General features: G+C 41.0%; 1 protein-coding gene across 6 annotated transcripts in view; it reads right to left on the bottom strand.

Annotated features, from left to right (window-relative positions):
- TCP11L1 (t-complex 11 like 1) overlaps positions 1-16,491 on the bottom strand; it is a 35,125-nt gene extending 18,634 nt beyond the window's left edge. Inside the window, exons 1-4 of one of the 6 annotated variants that reach the window (XM_058688572.1) lie at positions 16,357-16,491; positions 13,372-13,558; positions 2,739-2,871; positions 1,029-1,149 (exon numbers count right to left, since the gene is read on the bottom strand). In XM_058688572.1, the coding sequence (XP_058544555.1) occupies positions 1,029-1,149; positions 2,739-2,871; positions 13,372-13,534 (417 nt within the window). In that variant the 5' untranslated portion in view covers positions 13,535-13,558; positions 16,357-16,491. Of the gene's footprint in view, positions 1-1,028; positions 1,150-2,738; positions 2,872-13,371; positions 13,559-14,705; positions 14,800-15,646; positions 15,758-15,988; positions 16,008-16,070; positions 16,181-16,356 lie in introns of those variants that run through there. The other 5 variants (XM_058688573.1, XM_058688576.1, XM_058688574.1 and 2 more) reach the window with 5 other exon arrangements.
- Between the last annotated feature and the right edge of the window lie 2,832 nt (positions 16,492-19,323).

Raw genomic sequence — 19,323 nt, 5'->3', positions numbered from 1 at the left:
CCAGGCTCTGAGCTGTCAGTGCAGAGGCGGACGTGGGGCTTGAACCCATAAACCATGAGATGACCTGAGCCATAACACTTAATCAACTGAGCCACCCAGGTGCCCCTCATTTATTTAACTAAGTTAATTAAGTAAGCTCTAAGCCCAACACGGGGCTCAAACTCACAACTCTGAGAACAAGAGTTACATGTTCTACTGACTGAGCCAGCCAGGCACCCATTTGCAAATCATTTAGACGACCTATTTAAGCTTCTGTTTAAGGTCTAGGTAGCAATCAACAGGATAAAAGATGAACAAGCTGTTAAAAGTGAGAAAAAACACAGTAATTAACCTGAGCCTCTGAACCAAATACAGATGCCAGTTTCCATGGATACATTTTTCTCTTTCAACTACTGCTAAAGGTATTTGCAGAAAGAGTCTTAACTTCCATTTAATACCTTCTCTATCCCACAGACTGAGTCACTCTTTGGCCATTATAAATTAAACATATCTAAGCCGATTAAAATTTTTATTAATCACCTGTACTTGGTCAAATAACTTTTGTTTTCTTTAAATAATTGTTTTAAAAAATATAAACCTTCATTTACAAAAGTAAAGCCTTTGGGTTATCACAGCTTGTTTGAAATTTTTAAAAAGGCATTAAGCCAAAAAAAGTCTTAATCCACAATTCAGCAGGTATGTTAACCTCTCAATCCTTCAATTTCTTTTTTTTTTTTTTTTTAAATATTTATTTATTTTTGAGAGATAGAGTGAGACAAAGTGAGACTGGGGGAGGGGCAGAGAGAGAGGGAGACACAGGATTGGAAACAGGCTCCAGGCTCTGAGCTGTCAGCACAGAGCCTGACGCGGGGCTCGAACCCACAGACTGTGAGATCATGACCTGAGCCGAAGTCGGACGCTCAACCGACTGAGCCACCCAGGCGCCCCGCAATCCTTCAATTTCTTTAAAGTATTCTGGCACAGTAACAAAGACAGGTTGAATACTCCTAACACACCAGAAAAGCACTACAATTTGCCCTCCATCTCACCTCTTTGATTTCTCCGACAAGTTTGATGGCATGGTCATATGTTGGGGGATCTTCACTTAGCTGGACACTCAAGCAGTCCCAAAAAGCTTTATGTACAATATCCTTTACTCTCTTCTCCAAGCTGGAAGCAAATGAAAAAAGGAAGAAAAAAAAATCTAATTATTTGAGGCTCAAATCACTTTCGAAAGTACAAATTCTATGGGTTTAGGGTGAGAAATTTTAAAAATAATTTAGATGAAGGAAAGATTTCCCAGATATACTTATACCAGTCACATATGCTATTTTTAGTTTAGTGATTTATTTCAGTAAGTACCTCACTGGACAGAATAACTTTCAACTAATTTCACAGATGACTTTAGACTAATTAATAGCATATAAGGGGTCACATGATAAAAGCATACTGGAAAGTTCAGAGCTGTTTTCTTAATTTTCCCTGTTACCAGAAAGTTTCTTAAGATATTTATGATTAAGTAGTTTAAGATAACAACTCAGCATGTATATAGGCTGAAGGACTTTATTTCTAGAAAATACCCTATTCCTATATGATATATGAGACAATTATTGAATTAGGTACCAAACTAACAACTAACATATAACATCTCATTAAAACCGGTCTCTAAGAGCACCTGGCTGGCTCAGTTGGTAGAGCATGATCTCAGGGTTGGAAGTTCGAGCCCCATGTTGGATATAGAGATTACTTAAAAATAAAATATTAAAAAAAAAATCTTTATATTGTAAGAGCAACACAGGTAATTCTTCATTCTTAATGTGAAAAAGTACTCTCTTTGCAGAACATATAAGAAATGCTTGTAAAGTTATATTTAGAAGACTCACGTGGGCGACAGTATAGCTTGGCAACCCAGCAGTCATTCCTCCTCCCTCCTTGGTTAACAGAATCCCAATCTTTATCATGACACCTTTTTTAAAATTTATTTATTTATTTAGAGAGAGAGAGAACACGTGTGCACACACACACATGAGCAGGGGAGGGGCAAAGAGAGAGGGAGAGAGAGACAATCCCAAGAGGACTCCCCACTGTCAGTGCAGAGCCCAACACAGGGCTTGATCTCATGACCAACAGATCATGACCTGAGCAAAATCAAGACCAATAGATCATGACCTGAGCCAAAAAAATCAAGAGTTGGATGCTCAACCAACTTAGCTACCTAGGTGCCCCATATGATGGCACTTTTACAATTATAATGAGCAATGATTTTTATTATGACAATACATTTTAAAAGACACATTTTACAATCAATAGAGTTTAAGATTTGATAGGATATGTACCAGGTGCTAGGGATATAGAGAATAATGCATAATCCTTTGTCTTTGTAGAGTTTATAATCTGGTGAAGAACACTAGTAAACCAACACTAGGAAAGCAACAACTATAGTATGATGTGATAGTTACAAGAAATGAATGAAACAATACAATGAAAACACAAGATAGGACACTAGGCCCTATGCAGTAGGGAGAAGCTAATATGAAAGATTTCCACAGGAGATTTCCTAGACCTTTCATTTAGGAGCAGTAGTCCTGAGATCAACTTTCAAACACTAGTAATTCTGAGTATCGACATTTTATTTTTTTAGCAACTACATACAAAAGGAAAAATACATTTGAATATACGGACATCAAGTGGAGAAGACCTTTCCAGAACTGGGAAATGGCAGAGTTCCACTAAACAAGGTAACTCAGTAACCGCCTTACCTGTCTTCTGGTAATTCAACTGGTTTAATCCGAAAGTCTCCATTTACTACAATTTCATGGGCTAGAGCCATGTTAGCAACTCCTTTCGCTGTATCTAGAAGTTCTTCTACTGTCACAAATCGAGGAGGACTAGCTGTAACAAAACCCAGTGTAAGAGATTCGCTTCTCTAGATTAAAATTTCTATTAAAGTAAGGAGAAGGCAGTGGTTCTGGTACCAGCTAATAACTTCAGCTATGCCTCTATTTATGAAAATATTCTGGCAATTTCAAACAACAGAATTTTACCTATTTCATTTTTCTTTTAACCTGGAGTCCCAAAAGCAGAGACCATTTCCAATTCTCAAAATATCTGGACTTTTTACTTCAGACTGGTCAGTGGAAATAATTAAATTAAATGGAGACAAACTTTTAAAGTCACAGACTATCAAATTTCCCAATACGCTGAGGGTTGTTTTCTGATCCCTTTGCTTTCTGTCTACCCTAAATTTTATTTAAAAAAAAATTTCTTTTAATGTTTTTATTTATTTTTGAGACAGAGAGAGGCAGAGCATGAGCAGGGGAGGGGCAGAGAGAGAGAGGGAGACACAGAATCCGAAGCAGGCTCCAGGCTCTGCGCTGTCAGCACAGAGCCCAGCGCGGGGCTCGAACTCACGGACTGTGAGATCATGACCTGAGCCGAAGCCGGACGCTTAACCGACTGAGCCACCCAGGAGCCCCTATCTACTCTAAATTTTAAAAAGGAGACACCAGATTTAGGATTTCCTCATTTGCTCCCATCAGCAGTTTATATTTTGCTCCACCACTAATACTGTGCCAGGAATGAACCTTGTCAAATTAAAATTTCATCAAGTAGTCTAGGGTACCAGTGCTATTCAGAGAATGCTAAAACCACTACACTGTATAGGATACTAAGAATGTTTTATAACAGTAATTTGAAAAGCACTGACCTGGAAGAGGACTATATTAATTTTCTGCGATGGTGATAAGATCTGGGCTTAAAATGAGATAAATAATTTCCTAGTTTGCACAGGGTTTAACAATTATGAAGATCTTAGGTTAGTAAAAAATTATTTTCCTTCGTCTTTACTTTTTTCTTTTGCTCACAAAAAACAACAACAACAACAAAAAAAAGGAACCAAATCTAAGAGCTGGTCATATCCTGTTTGGTAAAAATCTTTATCCAGTCACATAAGGGGAAGTTGGGAACACTCAACAAAAATCCTTCTCTGTATTTCCACAGAATATTAATAAAAATACTAAATCAATCAATCAATCAATAAAATTTGCTCCATGGATATTGGCAAAATATAATGAATATATAAAAATCAGAGCCCAGATTGACAACCTCATAATACTGAGAATTTCTATTTCTGCCAAATTGATCCACTGATAAAACGCAATCCCAGTTAAAATCCCAGCAGGTTTTTTGTTGAAAATGCCAAACTGAGGGGCGTCTGGGTAGCTCAGTTGCTTAAGCATCAGACTCTTGGTTTCAGTTCAGGTCATCTCACAGTTCATGAGTTCAAGCCCCACATCGGGCTCTGTGCTAACAGTGTGGAGCCTGCTTGGGATTCTCTCTCTCCTCCTCTCACTGTCTCTCTCAAAATAAAGTAACCTTAATAAAAAAATGCCAAACTGATTCTCAAATTTACATGGAAATGCACAGGACCTAGACAAGTGGAAACTATTTTGAAAAAAGAATAAAGTTGCAGGACTTAAACTAATTTCGAGACTTACGATAAAACTGCAACAATTGAGACAGTGTGTTTCTGGCATGAAGACAGATATACAGAGCAAGTGAACAGAGGACCTAGAAATAGACTGGTACATACATACATACACACATACGTGTACATGTGGTCAATAAGCAAGAAATGGTGTTGACACAATTAGCTATCTGTATGGAAAAGAATGATCCTCAACCCTTACTGAACAAGATAAGTAAAAAACAAATTCAAAATGGACCACAGACCTAAATACAAGAGCTAAAACTGTAAAACTTCTAGGAGAAAGCACAGGTGAAATCTACCTTGAGTTAGGCAAAATTTCTTAGAGTAAGATACAAAAAACTCAACATTAAAGAGGAAAAATTGATAAATTGTGCTTTACCAAAATTTAAAACTTTTGTTCTGTGTAAGACTCCTAAAAAGAATATAAAAGGCATGCCAGATAGGAGAAAATATATGCAAAACACAAATCTGATAAAGGACTTGTATCCAGAACATATTAAGAACTCTTATAATAATAGACAACCAGTAAAAAGTAGACAAAAAGTCTGGACATTTCTCTCAAGCAGATAGATACACAACAGGCCAAGAACAGATGCTCAACATCATTAGTCATCAGTGAGAGATAACAGAAAATATACATATTGTTCTCTGACCCTGGTTCCTGGCACAAAACTCCTAGAGCCCTTATAATTTCCTAAGTGATAAGAACACTAGGTGTATCTCTTGTTTTAATATTTGGCTTTTGACCCCCTCCCTAACACTGGGCTCCTAAAACCTTTCTTAATCCCTAAGTGATAAGCACTAGCAGCATATTTTGTTCTACTGAGATGACTCTGAGCTCCTGGATGGCTTCTGGATGGGGGTGGGTCACTAGAAAGACCAAGCCATGATTAGAAGGTTGGAATTTTCAGCCGTATCCTCCAGAGAGGATTCCATACTTAGGGCTGAAAATGGAGTTAATAATTGATCATGCCTACATGAGGAAGCCTCCATAAAGTCCCAATAGTAGAGGGTTCAGAGAGCTTCCAGGTTGTCCAACACATCCATACCAGGAGGTATGGATGCACCCCAACTCCATAGGGTTAGAAGCTCCTGCACTCAGGACCCTCCCAGACCTCACCCTATATATTTCTTCATCTAGCTGTTCACTTTTATTTATCTTTTAATAAACTGGTATACATAAGTGTTTCCCTGAGTTCTGTGAGCCACTCTAGTAAATTAATAGAATTTATGAAAGGGACACTAGAATCTCCAATCTATAGCTGGTTGGTCAAAAGCACAGGTAATAACCTAGATTTGTGACTATTGTCCAAAGTGGAGGGATGGGTGTGGGACTAAGCCCTTCACCTGTGAGATCTGATGTTATCTCTGCATAAATAGTGTCAGAATTGAGATGAATTATAGGAATTCAGGTAGTATCACAGGAAATTACTTGGTGGGGGAAAATGACCCCACACATTTGGTGGCCAGAAGTGATCTACTCTATGTGAACACTAAAGAGACACAGGCACGCGGGAGAAAAACACAGGAGGAAGGACTGGGTTTTGCCCCACACAGGTGGAAAATCGTAGGTTTTTTCTTTTATTTTATAATCAGGGAAATGCAAATTAAAACCACATTGAGGGGCACCTGGGTGGCTCAGTTAAGCATCTGACAGCTCGGGTCATGATCTCATGGTTCTTGAGTTTGAGCCCTGCGTCAGGCTCTGTACTGACAGCTCAGAGCCTGGAGCCTGCTTCAGATTCTGTCTCCCTCTCTCTCTGCCCCTCCCCTGGCTCACACTCTGTCTCTCTCAAAAATAAATAAACATTAAAAAAAAAAAATACCCACACTGAGATACCACTACATACATACTAGAATGGCCAAAATTAAAGAGACTGATCATACCAAGTCTTGACATAGCGGCAGAGCAGTTGGAACTCTCAAACAGTAGAAATAAAAAATGGTACAGTCACTTTGGAAAACAATCTCTTGGTTTCTTATAGAGTAAAACATACACTTATCACATGACCCAGCAATCCCACTCTTAGGTCTTTACACAAGAAAACTATGGCCCTATGAAGACCTGTACTCAAATGTTAATAGCAGCATTCTTCATAACAGGCAAAATCTAGAACTAATCCAAATGTCAATCAACTGCAAAATGAATAAATAGTATAACCATACAATGGAACACTACCCAGCAATAACAAAGGAAGAAACTGATACATGCAAAAACACAGATGAATCTTAAAAGCATTATCCCAAGTTAAAGAGTCAGATAAGAGACTATATACAGTATGATTCCATTTATTTGAAATCATAAAAAGGGCAAAATTATAGAGATAGAAAGTAAGTGGCTGCCAAAGGCCAGAAGACAGTGGGAAAGATTCACTGTCAAGGGGCAGGACTGTGGTAGTAGCGACACAACTGTAAATGCATTTGTCAAAACTCAAATTACACGCTTAAAATGGAATTTTATTATATATAAATTCTACCTCAATAAAGTTAATTAAAAATTCAAAGGTGGGGGGCACTTGGGGGCTTACTTGGTTGACCATCGGATTCCTGGTTTTGGCTCAGGTCATGATCACACGGTTTGTGAGTTCAAGCCCCGCATTGAGCTCTACGCTGGTGGTGCGGAGCCTTCTTGGCATTCTCTCTCTCTCCCTCTCAGCTCTTGCTCTGCTTGTGCCCTCTCTCAAAAAATAAACTTAAAAAAAAAATTCAGGGGAGCCTGAGTGGCTCAGCCAGTTAAGCTTCGGATTTCAGTTCCACATCAGGCTCTGCACAGACAGCACAGAGCCTGCTTGGGATTCTCTCTCTCTCCCTCTCTGCCCCTCCCCTGATCATGTTCTCTATCTCAAAAATAAATAAACATTAAAAAAAAAATTTAATAGATAAACTAAAAAAAATTCAAAGACATTTAGCAGGAATTTGCTATATATATATATACTATATACTATATATACTATTAAATACTATTAAATTTATTCAAGCTAATATTTTCTGTTACCATGTATCAGAAAATGGAACTTTCACTGTGATATATCAACATCAAACGTCAGGAATTATTAAACTGCATAAAGTTCTTATCCCTTTTAAGATTTTTTTTTTTTTAAGTAATCGCTACACCCAATGTGGGGCTCAAACTCACAACCCTGAAATCATGAGTAATGCACTCCACCAACTGAGCAAGCCAGGCATGCCAAGTTCTTATCTCTTAAAAAGAGATTCAGGGGCACCTGGGTGGCTCAGTCAGTTGGGTGTCCGACTTCGGCTCAGGTCATGATCTCGCGGTCCATGAGTTCGAGCCCCACGTCAGGCTCTGTGCTGACAGCTCAGAGCCTGGAGCCTGTTTCAGATTCTGTGTCTCCCTCTCTCTCTGACCTTACCCTGTTCATGCTCTGTCTCGGTGTCAAAAATGAATAAACATTAAAAAAAAAAAATTAAAAAAAAAAAAGATTCAGAAGGACCACCTGGGTAGCTCAGTCGGTTGAGCGTCCAACTTCAGCTCAGGTCATGATTTCACAGTTCATAAGTTCAAGCCCTGTATCGGGCTCACTGCTGTCAGCCCAGAGCCCCTCCCCCTCTAGGGATCTCTCTCTCTCTTTCTCTCAAAAATAAATAAACATTAAAAAAAAAAAAAAAAAAGCCCCATCATCAGGGCTTCCAAGTTTGGTTTTGACCCTGGTTTTGCAAAAATCTTCAAATGTCTAATCATCTTAAATTTATGAAAATAATAGAAACACGCCAAGTTTTCACAATTAATTTACCATTTTTCAACAATTTAGGGCATTTGGGTAATGATAAATACACAGTGTTTTTATGCTACCTAGTCATGAAACACAAGGGACAGAGGAAGGAAGAATTTCAGCTCCCTCCAGACTCTTGAATGTGACCTTGAACAAGTCATTTTAAATCTTCCACAGCCATTATTTCCTAATATGCAAAAAGAAGATAGTAAAACCAAAGGAATGTTCCATAGAAGATGAGACTCTTCCAAATTATACACAAGTGGTTCTCATGATTTGGGGCACACTTGGGATAAAACAGCTTGTACCAAGTGCTAAGAACATGAGACACCAGGAAGAAGAAAATTTACAGAGCTGTCCAAGTTAGAGACTAATCAAACTTATTAATGAAGGATACCTGATCAAAAAAGCTAAAAGCTACAATTCTAAGATAGGATCAGGATAGGTTACAGGTCTACATACACAGAAACTGGTTACTGCATACTAATTTCAGGGTTGTGGGTGGGATTTTTTGTTTTGTTTTGAGAATTCTCAAATTTACCAATTTCATGAGAACACAAAGATACAATTTAGTGGACAACATGGTTTCACTTCAACTTGTGAAGAGAACCTGTGAAGAGTTGTAATAAGAGCCATAAAAAATGGTAAGGTCACATGTATTTTACCCTGGAATTTATTTTACTATGCAATATAAAGCTAAAGCTGCTGCTGATTCCCTTATAGCATTTGTGCACTGATACCCTGTTAAAGAAACTGAAAACCAAGTAAACATGCCCTTTGGGAAGCTGGTGAATAGATTCAAAATAAAATGAAAACCTAATTCAGAATGTTCCTACTCTCTACCTTTCCTTACTGAGTTGTTCTGTAATCTGAGAAGTCCATACACTCTAAAGATACGCTTCTAGTCAGACAAGTGGTTGGACATTTATGGATGGCAGATGGCAAATGTCACCCAAAACTACTATAGAGGGAGCATAGTGAAGCAAGGGTAAAGTTTATCCACAGAACTTACTGCACTGTAGAAATTGCTTGTTATTTTGTCTTCTTCACTACACTGCAAGCTCCATGAGGTAAGAGACCTTGTAAGCCTGACTCACTGCTGTATCCCTGATACATAATATTCATTCAATAGAAAAAAATATTGTTTTTGAGAGAAAGAGAGAGAGCGCAAGTGGAGAAAGGGCAGAGGGGGAGGCAGAGAGAGAGAATCTTAAGCAGGCTCCATGCCCAGCACTGTCTAGCAAGGAGCCTGATGCGGGGCTCGATCTCACCACCCTGGGATCATTACCTGAGCTGAAATCAAGAGCCGAGTGAGCCATCCGGGCACCCCGCATTCAATAAATACTGACTCACTGACTAAACACAGAGACACTACAACTCAAAGTCTAGTCATGAGCTTTAAAATATGGGAACTTAGGGGCACCTGGGTGGCTCAGTCGGTTAAACGTACGACTTCGGCTCAGGTCATGATCTCACCACTCATGAGTTCGAGCCCTGTGTAAAGCTCTGTACTAACAGCTCAGAGCCAGGAGCCTGCTTCGGATTCTGTGTGTGTGTCTCTCTCTCTCTGCCCTTCCCCTGCTCCCACTATCTACCTCTCTCTCTCAAAAATAAACATTTTTAAAAAATGTAATAACTACGGGCAGCTGGCCGGCTCGGGGTTGCGAGATCAAGCCCCATACTGAGTGTGGAGAGTACCTAAATAAATAGGCTTAAAAAAAAATTAAGAACTTGTGCCATCCATTTATCTAAGGATGACTGGGATATACTAATTAAACTCACAAAGACCTGATTTAATAAACCAAAATGCTAAATGGCAAATATTAACTGGGATAACAATGTGAAGTTTTTCATCTGAATACAGCATCTTCTACTGGTCAAAAGGTGATTAAACACCAGAACAGAACAGGCTTTGTGAGCAGAGTATATGGAAGTAGAGAATCTCAGGGGAGACATTAATTTGCAGCTGACTGATCTTTACTTTTAGAGATGTAAACATCTCTATGTTTACAGAACAGATTATCTTTTAGAATCAAAGCACCATCTCAGACTAGTGCCAGCCAATTCCTACAAGGAAGCCACTCGTCCTTTTTCAATATTCTATATCACTTACTGAAGGTTCTGCACCCAAATCCCAATGTGTACAGGGGCGGGGTGAGGTGCTTCCCCCCAACACTACCAAACAGTTGTCAGAAACCAGCTGGGTGTCCTACAATTCAATTGAGTTTTGTCACTATCTACCTGGAGATACTGTCAGACCCCACAGGTTAAGGGTTCAGTTCTACAAAACTGCCCTAGTTGCAAGTCCAGGCGGTCATGGGTGCTATAGACCAGAGGTTCTGATGACTCCCTCCTTGGGTTTGATTTGCTAGAGTGGCTCCCAGAACTCAGAGAAACATTCTACTTACCAGGTTTACTGGTTTAGTATAAAAAGATATAACTCAGAAGCAGCCAGATGAAGAGATGCATAAGGGCAAAGTATGGGGAAAGGGTGCAGGGCTTCCCTGCCCTGAGGGTGCGCACCACTCTCCCAGCACCACCCACTGTGTATTCACCAACCTGGAAGCTCTCCAAACACAGTCCTTTTGGGTTTTTATGGAGGCTTCATTATATAGGCATGATTGATTAAATCACTGGCCAGGGGCAATTGATTCGACCTCCAACCCCCTCCTCTCCCCATGCTGAAGGCTGGGGGATGGGACTGAAAGTTCCAACCCTCTAATCACAGGGCTGGGTCCCCTGGCAACCAGCCCCCATCATTAGGTTACCTAGGTGCTTTCCAAAAGTCGCCTCATTAACATAACAAAAGACACACTTATAGCACTTAGGAAATTCCAAAGGCGCTCTTTGCCAGAAACTGGACAAAGACCAAATATATTTCTTATTATTAATCACAACATCATAGTTACCAATAGCAATTCTACCCTTAAAATATTACTCTATTATAACTTGCAAGACTAAAGGTTGTCTCTTTGCTATTTACATTTTAATTTGTAGAATTCCAGAAGGGATTTTAGAGTTACTAGAAACTCAGTAGCTACTCATTTACACAGTTTGGAAAAAAAGTCTGCAGAGATGATTTCATACTTTATAAATTCTTATTTATGCTGTACATGTACAGTGATGCTTCTTGATGTGGACCCCAGGCTGTGGGGCCTGAGCTTTACCACAGCCCTGTGCCTACGTATTATTATAAGGAGAAAGAGCAAGGAAGCCAGAGGAATATTTTAGGGCACTGATTTTATATTCTGTTTTGGTATGGACTTCTATGAGAATTTAATTAAATCTTCCATAACCTTCTTCCTAGAAAAATGCATATGCACACAAATGTTGATAAACTTTTCTGGCTGTTCCTGGATCCCCTAACACTTAATCATGGGTCCCAGCATAAGGACTCTTGCCTTAAGGACATACCTACATACAGTCGAAGATAATGAATGTAGTCTAGTGTTGGCTTGATATTAATTTGGAGTCATGCCATTAGACTGACAGGATGCCAAAGGCAAAGCCATCAATTAAAGAATGACTAAAGATCTAAACCAAAGGTCCTCCTTTATCAGGAACTGTAGTGATAAAACCATCATGTTGGCCATCTGCATCCACATTACAGCAATCAGTCCTGGTATCTTTAAATGCAACAGATGACATGTAGTATTAACAATATTTATTGAACATTTATTAGATGCCAAGCATTGTTCTAAGTGCTTTACATGAATTCATTTAATCTTTACAAGCATCTAAGAGATAAGTGTATTTTCCTCATTTTAAAAATGAGAAAACAGGGGAGGCTGACTGGCTCAGTCAGTAGAGCATGTGACTCTTGATCTCAGAGTTGCGAGTTCAAGCCCCACATCAGGCCTGGAGCCTACTTAAAAAATAATAAATAATAAGCAATAAACAAACAAACAAACAAACAGAGATGCCTGGCTGGCTCAGTCAGTAGAACATACAACTCTTGATCTCGGAGTTGTGAGTTCGAGTCCCACATCGGGTACAGAGGTTACTTAAAGATAAAATCTTAAAAACAAATAAATAAAAAGTAAAAAAATAAAAAATAAGTAAAAACGGGAAAACAGAAGCTTTCTAAGTATACATATTGGAGACCAAGAGGACCAAAGGTCGTATTTGCTTGTAGTGAGGTCTTTGTACACTTTGTGTGCTGGGATGAACCTAGCAGTATATCCATCAAAATCTATGTGATACTAAGCCACAATAAAATGGGGCCTACTAATGTTTGCTATAAGAATACTATGTTGAGGGGCACCCGGCTGGCTCAGTCAGCAGAGCATGTAATTCTTGTTCTCCGAGTCGGAGTTCAAGCCCCACGTTAAGTAATTAAGTGTACTTAATTTAAAAAAATAATAAAAGTGAAAAGAATATTATGGGAACTAATAAATTACCTGAGAAGTGCTTTGAACATTTTAAAAGAAACACACCTCAAACCCAAAAAATGTTCATACTTCTTTCAAATATGCAGAACTACCCATCATCTACACTTTAAAGAGATAACATCAGCACTGACATTCTTAGACTATGACACTCCCTCTTAAAACTTTCATTTTTTGGACCCACTTCAAAAAGCTTAAGTATTCTTAATAAAAGACAGGAGTTGGGGCAACTGCTGGGAATACTTGTGGAAATTGCCACCCTTTCATCAGTGAGGCCCGCTCCCAGTCAGGGATCTGAAATGACTTCACCATACATTCCGCAAACTGAATCCCCTCAACCTCGTGGGAACTAAGCCCCCAGGCAGTGAAGTTAGGGTGTGGTGACCTCACTCACATTCAAAACCTTTTTTAGCCTGCACGAGCACAGTCCTGGCTGGAACCTGCCTGAGACTTTTCAAATGCTTTTTTAATTAAAGCTACAATTTGCACTCCACCCTCCTAGTTCTCAAAGCAATTCAGAGAAAGTGGAAAGTCACTGACACTAGAGGAAGACAGAAATATTCTGGACATTATTCTAAAACTTTAATTTCTCAAGCAACTGAAAACCCACAAGTGACTAGGCTGCCAGTTGAGAAACTTGCTATTCTTAAATGCTGGTTATTGGCAATGTTCTCATATGATAAGAACCCAGCTCAGGGTCACAAGTATAAGGAAGCCTAATCAAAATATCACCTGAAAAACAATGATAATATTCCTTCTAACCAAAGTTAAATTTGCTTACAGTGAGGTCTTTGCATTCTTTGGGTGCTGGGAGGGCCCGACTTTATATTTTTCTGTAAAGCTTCATCAGAACCTTCCACAGCATCTTCAAGGCCTTGTTCAGAATCACTTGATTTTGATTCTCCTGCTTCATTTATATTGGGCTTGTCAGGGTTTTCAGACATTCTCAATTAAGTTTATTCACTTTCCTAGGAAAGAAAAAAAAAAGTGAACCAAACTGTTCTAGCTCTGTTACTAACTGGCAGTTGACTCTGGGCAAATCATTTATTCTCTTTGGGTTTCCATTTCTCATGTGTAATAATGAGTGGGCTTGCAAAGATCTTATCCAGCTATCATATTCTACCTCAATGATTAAACAGATACCTGTAAAATGACACTTAGAATTTATCAAATTCATGGACCTGTACCTCAGACAGAGTGACAGGTTTGAGTATTTTTGTCCCACTCCTAAGTCAAAACCAGGATCTTACACTGTTGGAAGATAACACTATAAACTGCCTGTTTCTATTTTGATCAAAGAGTGATTCAATTCTTCAATTCTTTCCTCTCTTTCCTGAGAGCGGAGAGGAAAAGCCTTTGGAAATCATGCTTTTAACTTGGGCTTCCAGTTGAATACACTGGACCATGGAGCTGGTTCTCTGATCCTGTTATGTGGATAAGATACCTGGGGCTGACACATAGAAGGTAGAAGCATATGAAGCATTTAGGAATAACGTATGGGGCCAATATTTTTATTAACTTGTCAGTCGGCAGGAAAAGATGATAAGTAGGAAGTTGCAAACAACCACGATGTATGGGGTTGGGTGGGGTTTTAATTTTTTTAGTTGCTGGTTAGAACAGGAATCATACTTAACGTGTTGGTTTGGGCCAGTTAAAAAAGGCCTGGAATACTAGCCTCTTTTTACCATACAAGTTTTTGTCGAGTTCTTTTCTCCCCGAGTTTTTTTCCTAGAGTTTTCTCTTCCTAAGGTGTTCCTAATTAAGGGAGAAGACAGACACAATGTTTCTGCATTCACAAGAATACTGCAAATAATTAGCATTTGTATCATCAACACTTGGAGATCACAAAACATTTTCATAAACGCTAATTAGACTTTATTATACACCTGTAGGGTAATCCAGGGATCAAAAGAAATGTTGGCAGCTCCGAAAAGGTCTGGCAGACTCTCTTTTGCCCATTAGACAGAGAAGAATCATTTGATATAATTATCTAAAATTTCAGATCCCTCCATTAAATAGAACGAAGTTACTGGAATTGACATTTCCAGGCCTGTATTATTTTTTTTAGGCCTGTATTATTAATATGAAGGTTTCTTTAATACAGTTCCCTCTTACCTTCCAACATCCCACTCCAGACACCCATCTCCTCTGTCCTAAATCCTATCAGGCTCTGGAAATGCTCCAAGATCCAAAAGACAACATTGCCAGCATATTCTCTGAGAAAGGACAAACAAATACACTTCTAATTTTATCCTCTTCACATGCTGAGAATGAGCTCAGAAAGGATGAAGTAACTCATTCTGCAAGGAAGGCACGCTTTCTGGGTCTCTAATACTCAGCTCAGTAAACTAACCCCATCCTTTTAAGATTCTGCTCAAGTCCTACTCCTCTTAGGACACTTCCCCAGAGTGTTTGCACCTTTCTCTGAACTCTTGTAGGGCTAGTTGCTGCGTGTCTAGCATGCACCATAGCCTTAGATCCAATTCAAAATATACTTATTTAAATAGGTCTGGAGGGGGAGACATGCTTACAAGGAAACAGAGCGAAACTGAAGCCTTGATGGCATTATGAAACCACTACGGGAACATAGTAGAGGGAGAAACTAATTCTGCCTGTAAGGAGTTGGGATAACCTTCCTGGAAAAGGTGACATTTGAGCTTTTTTTTTTTTTTTTTTTTTTTTTGAAAAGAGCAGGATTTCGTCCAATTAAAATATGTCCGGAGTGGGAGAGAAGGTGAAAAGGGAAGCATTTCACTCAAAGGGCACACGTGAAGGCACACGAAAATAAACAGAAGAACAAGTGGCAGGTGATGAAGAGGGAAAGATGAGTTGGGGCAAGATTGGAAAATTGCTAGTTTTATTAAAAACAACGACAACAACAACAAAACTCTTCACCTAGATTTTTAACTTCTTAATGCCCAAGACCAACCATATTTCCCACATATGCTCCATCCGTATATCTTCCAAACAGATACCCAGTAAGTGTTTGTTGACAGCTGTGTCATCTCTGTGATGTCAGCGTGTGTGGGAAGGATGGGCGTTGGCCTCAGACATACCTGGGTTCCGATTCTGGCTCTTTGCTAACTGTGAAACTTCAGTTTCCTCATCTGTAAAATGCAGCTACCCACTTCTTCGATTTGGGGGAAGATCAGACGACAGAACGTGCATAATAGCAGCTGGCACACTACAAGCTTTCCACAAATGGAAGCTATATTTATAGGGCTACAGGATGCAGCAAGGAACCATTTATTGCTTACAGCGTGCTCATTCATTCAACAATCACTAACTCCTGCTCCGCCTCAGAAGGGAACCGAGGGCAGGAGGATTCTCGCACTTGCCCTAGAGACCTTCTATCCGAGCTACATGCCGGGCCCCAGCTGCCACAAGAGACTCCCCACCAGAAAGGGTCTTTCAGCAAAGTAAAGGGGGTCTGTCCACCGATGCCGGGAACCGCTTCCTCTGGCACCCAGTGTCACTCACTCTCAGCGTCCAGATTCCGTTGTAAACAACTGTTCAGGCCGGCGAGGGAGTGGCGGGCCAGCAGCAAGCGATGGAAGCGGGGTGCGCTTTGAGCACGGCCTCGAGGGGTGGGACAAAGGCCGTCCTACGCCGCAACACGCCGCCGTCCCTGCCACTCCGTCGCCTCCACCCAACAGCACCGGGACCCGACCTCCCCGGAGGAGGCGAAGAAATGCCTGTGGTTTCCACCTCACGCCTCCCGTGCGGGCCCGGCAGGGCTGCCAGCCTCCGCGCCCGCTTCCCTCACCTGCCGCGGAGTCGGCGTGCTCCCTCCTGCCGCTCGGGCCGGGAATGAGACGGGAGGAGGCGCGGAGCGATGAGCGGCGAGCACGGGACGCTTCAGCCTCTGTCCTTCCGAGGCCGCATCCCTCGCCGCGCTGAGGGCCGTCCTCCCTACCCGACTCCGGTGGGTAGCGGCCAAAGCGGCCGTTCCTCAAGCGTCGGGAAGGGGGAGGCAGCCTTTTAGCCGGGAGGCGCCCGCCCCACGCAGGGCGGCGCCATGTTTCTGTACGGAAAGGCGGGAGGCGCGGCCCTGTCCGGACCCAGGGTGCTTAGTGAGAGGTGGTTCAATCTAGGAGGCGCCCTGTTTCCGTATGTAGATGCGAGAGGTGGGCTCCGGGTCTGCGGAGGGGGCACAGTGGGCGGTGGCTCGGGACCTGGAGGTGCCCGCCCCACGCAGGGCGGCGCCATGTTTCCGTACAGAACGGCGGGCGCCTCTGAGAGAGTGTAAGGCGGGAGAGGAACGCGTGGTAGAGCTGGCACGGAGTCTGTCAAGTGAAAGAAAGCGATAGGCCGCTCATTCACAACCGCATTCAAAGCCTTCCCCGCCCGGGTTTTCAAATTTAAACATTACCATCATGTCTTCTAGGTGCACATAATTTATCATCCTTCTCTAATTTGGGCTGTTAAGAAACAAACAAACAAAAAAAAGTCACGCCCACCACCTAGGTAGCCAAGCCTCACTTTAATGGCACAGACTCATTTTGGTTTTGAGGTCATCTCTTTTATCCAAGCGGATGCCACACTTGTCCATAGGAAAAGCGAGACTTGAGTCCTGAAAAGACGCCAGGCAGGGGGCAGTTTCCATGAGGGTTCCACTTGGTGTAGGTACAGAAACAGTAAGCACTTTGGGCGTTTTATGAACTGTGTTTTAGAAGGGAAAAAATATCATGCTTGAATGGATAAAGGAAATATATTTATATATTTCCATATATGTATATATGGAAATATATCCATATATTTATATCCATATATTTATATTTATATATATATCCATATATATATCCATTTATATCCATATAAATATCCATATATTTATATGGATAAAGGTATATATTATACAATGGAATACTACTTGGCAATGAAAAAGAATGAAATCTTGCCATTTGCAACAATGTGGATGGAACTAGAGGGTATTCTGCTAAGTGAAGTCAGAGAAAGACAATTATCACGTTTTCACTCAAATGTGTAACTTGAGAAACTTAACAGAAGACCATAGGGGAAGGGAAGGAAAAATAAGTTACAGAGAGGGAGGCAAACCATAAGAGACTCTTAACTACAGAGATAACTGAGGGTTGATGGGGGGCGGGCGGGGGGGGGGGGGGGGAAGGTTGATGGGTGCTGGACATTGAAGGCACTTTTTGGGATGAGAGCTGGGTGTTGTATGTAAGTGATGAATCACAGAAATCTATCTAATCCTGAATTCAAGACTACAATGTATGTGAGCCAACTTGACCATAAATTTTTCAAAAAAAAATTCATGCTAAAACAAGCTTGTTTTAGAGCTTCATCTCCCTCCATCACAGGTAGCAGGGACCATGCTTATCTTGGTGCTGGACTAGTGGCTGCTCCAAGAAAACCATGCTTTTCTCACCTTGTAGCAAACTATGTGAATAGAAAGTTTTGGGGCCAGGGTCGTTGGGTGGCTCAGTTGGTTAAGCATCCGACTCTTTTGTGTGTGTGTGTGTGTGTTTTTATTTATTTTTGAGACAGAAAGAGACAGAGCATGAGCAGGGGAGGGGCAGAGAGGGAGGCACAGAATCCGAAGCAGGCTCCAGGCTCTGAGCTGTCAGCACAGAGCCCAACGCGGGGCTTGGCAAGCTCATGGGCTGTGAGATCATGACCTGAGCTGAAGTCGGACGCTTAATGCTTAACCGACTGAGCTACCCAGGTGCCCCAAGCATCCGACTCTTGATTCAGCTCAGGTCATGATCTCATGGTTGGTGAGTTCAAGCCCAGCATGAAGCTCTGTGCCATCAGCTTAGGATTCTCTCTCCTTCTCTCTCTGCCCCTCCCCCGCTTGCTCTCATGTGCGCTCTCAAAAAATAATAAATTAGTTAATTAAAAAATAGTTTTGGGGCCTAGTCTTAAAAAATAAAAGCTATGTGATTGTTCATTTGTAAAAATGCTTTAAGACTGAGCATAAGTCATGAATGTCCTAAACCAAATGAAGGTAATAATTAAGTCTCTCACCTGTAACCCATAAAACTCATTAAATTTAAATAACTAGAACAAAGCAAGATGAAGTGAAGTTAGTGCTGTCAAACAATATTTCTTTTTTTTTTTTTTTTTTTTTTTTTTAATTTTTTTTTTTTCAACGTTTTTAATTTATTTTTGGGACAGAGAGAGACAGAGCATGAACGGGGGAGGGGCAGAGAGAGAGGGAGACACAGAATCGGAAACAGGCTCCAGGCTCCGAGCCATCAGCCCAGAGCCTGACGCGGGGCTCGAACTCACGGACCGTGAGATCGTGACCTGGCTGAAGTCGGACGCTTAACCGACTGCGCCACCCAGGCGCCCCATGTCAAACAATATTTCTAAATAGATCACACCCGGGCAATTATTCCTAAAGTGTTGAAGGCTGAGTGCAATACAACACCCTCAAACCATTCACAAACTAGCACGTTGGGTATTTTTTCTTAAATACACACACGCATAAAAGTCCTCGGATGAGGATTCACTTTAGAGAAAAAAAAAATCCTTAAAATACTCAACTAACTGGAACAAAGATTCACCAAGAAAACATTCAGTTCTCACTTCCAAGTCCAGACTAATATACCATTAGTCTCTAGTGGTTCTCAACCCTAACTACATCCTAAAATCTGGGGGTGTGGAGGGTTCTAAAACTATCATCTGAAATTCTGGGGGTGATGCCAAGGCAGAACTGTTAAGCTTTCCAGGTGATTTGAACATACAGCCAGGCAAGAACTACCTC

Source organism: Neofelis nebulosa, chromosome 10, assembly GCF_028018385.1.
Source record: "Neofelis nebulosa isolate mNeoNeb1 chromosome 10, mNeoNeb1.pri, whole genome shotgun sequence".
NCBI classification, from domain to species: domain Eukaryota; kingdom Metazoa; phylum Chordata; class Mammalia; order Carnivora; family Felidae; genus Neofelis; species Neofelis nebulosa.
This window is presented reverse-complemented; position numbering and strand designations above follow the sequence as displayed.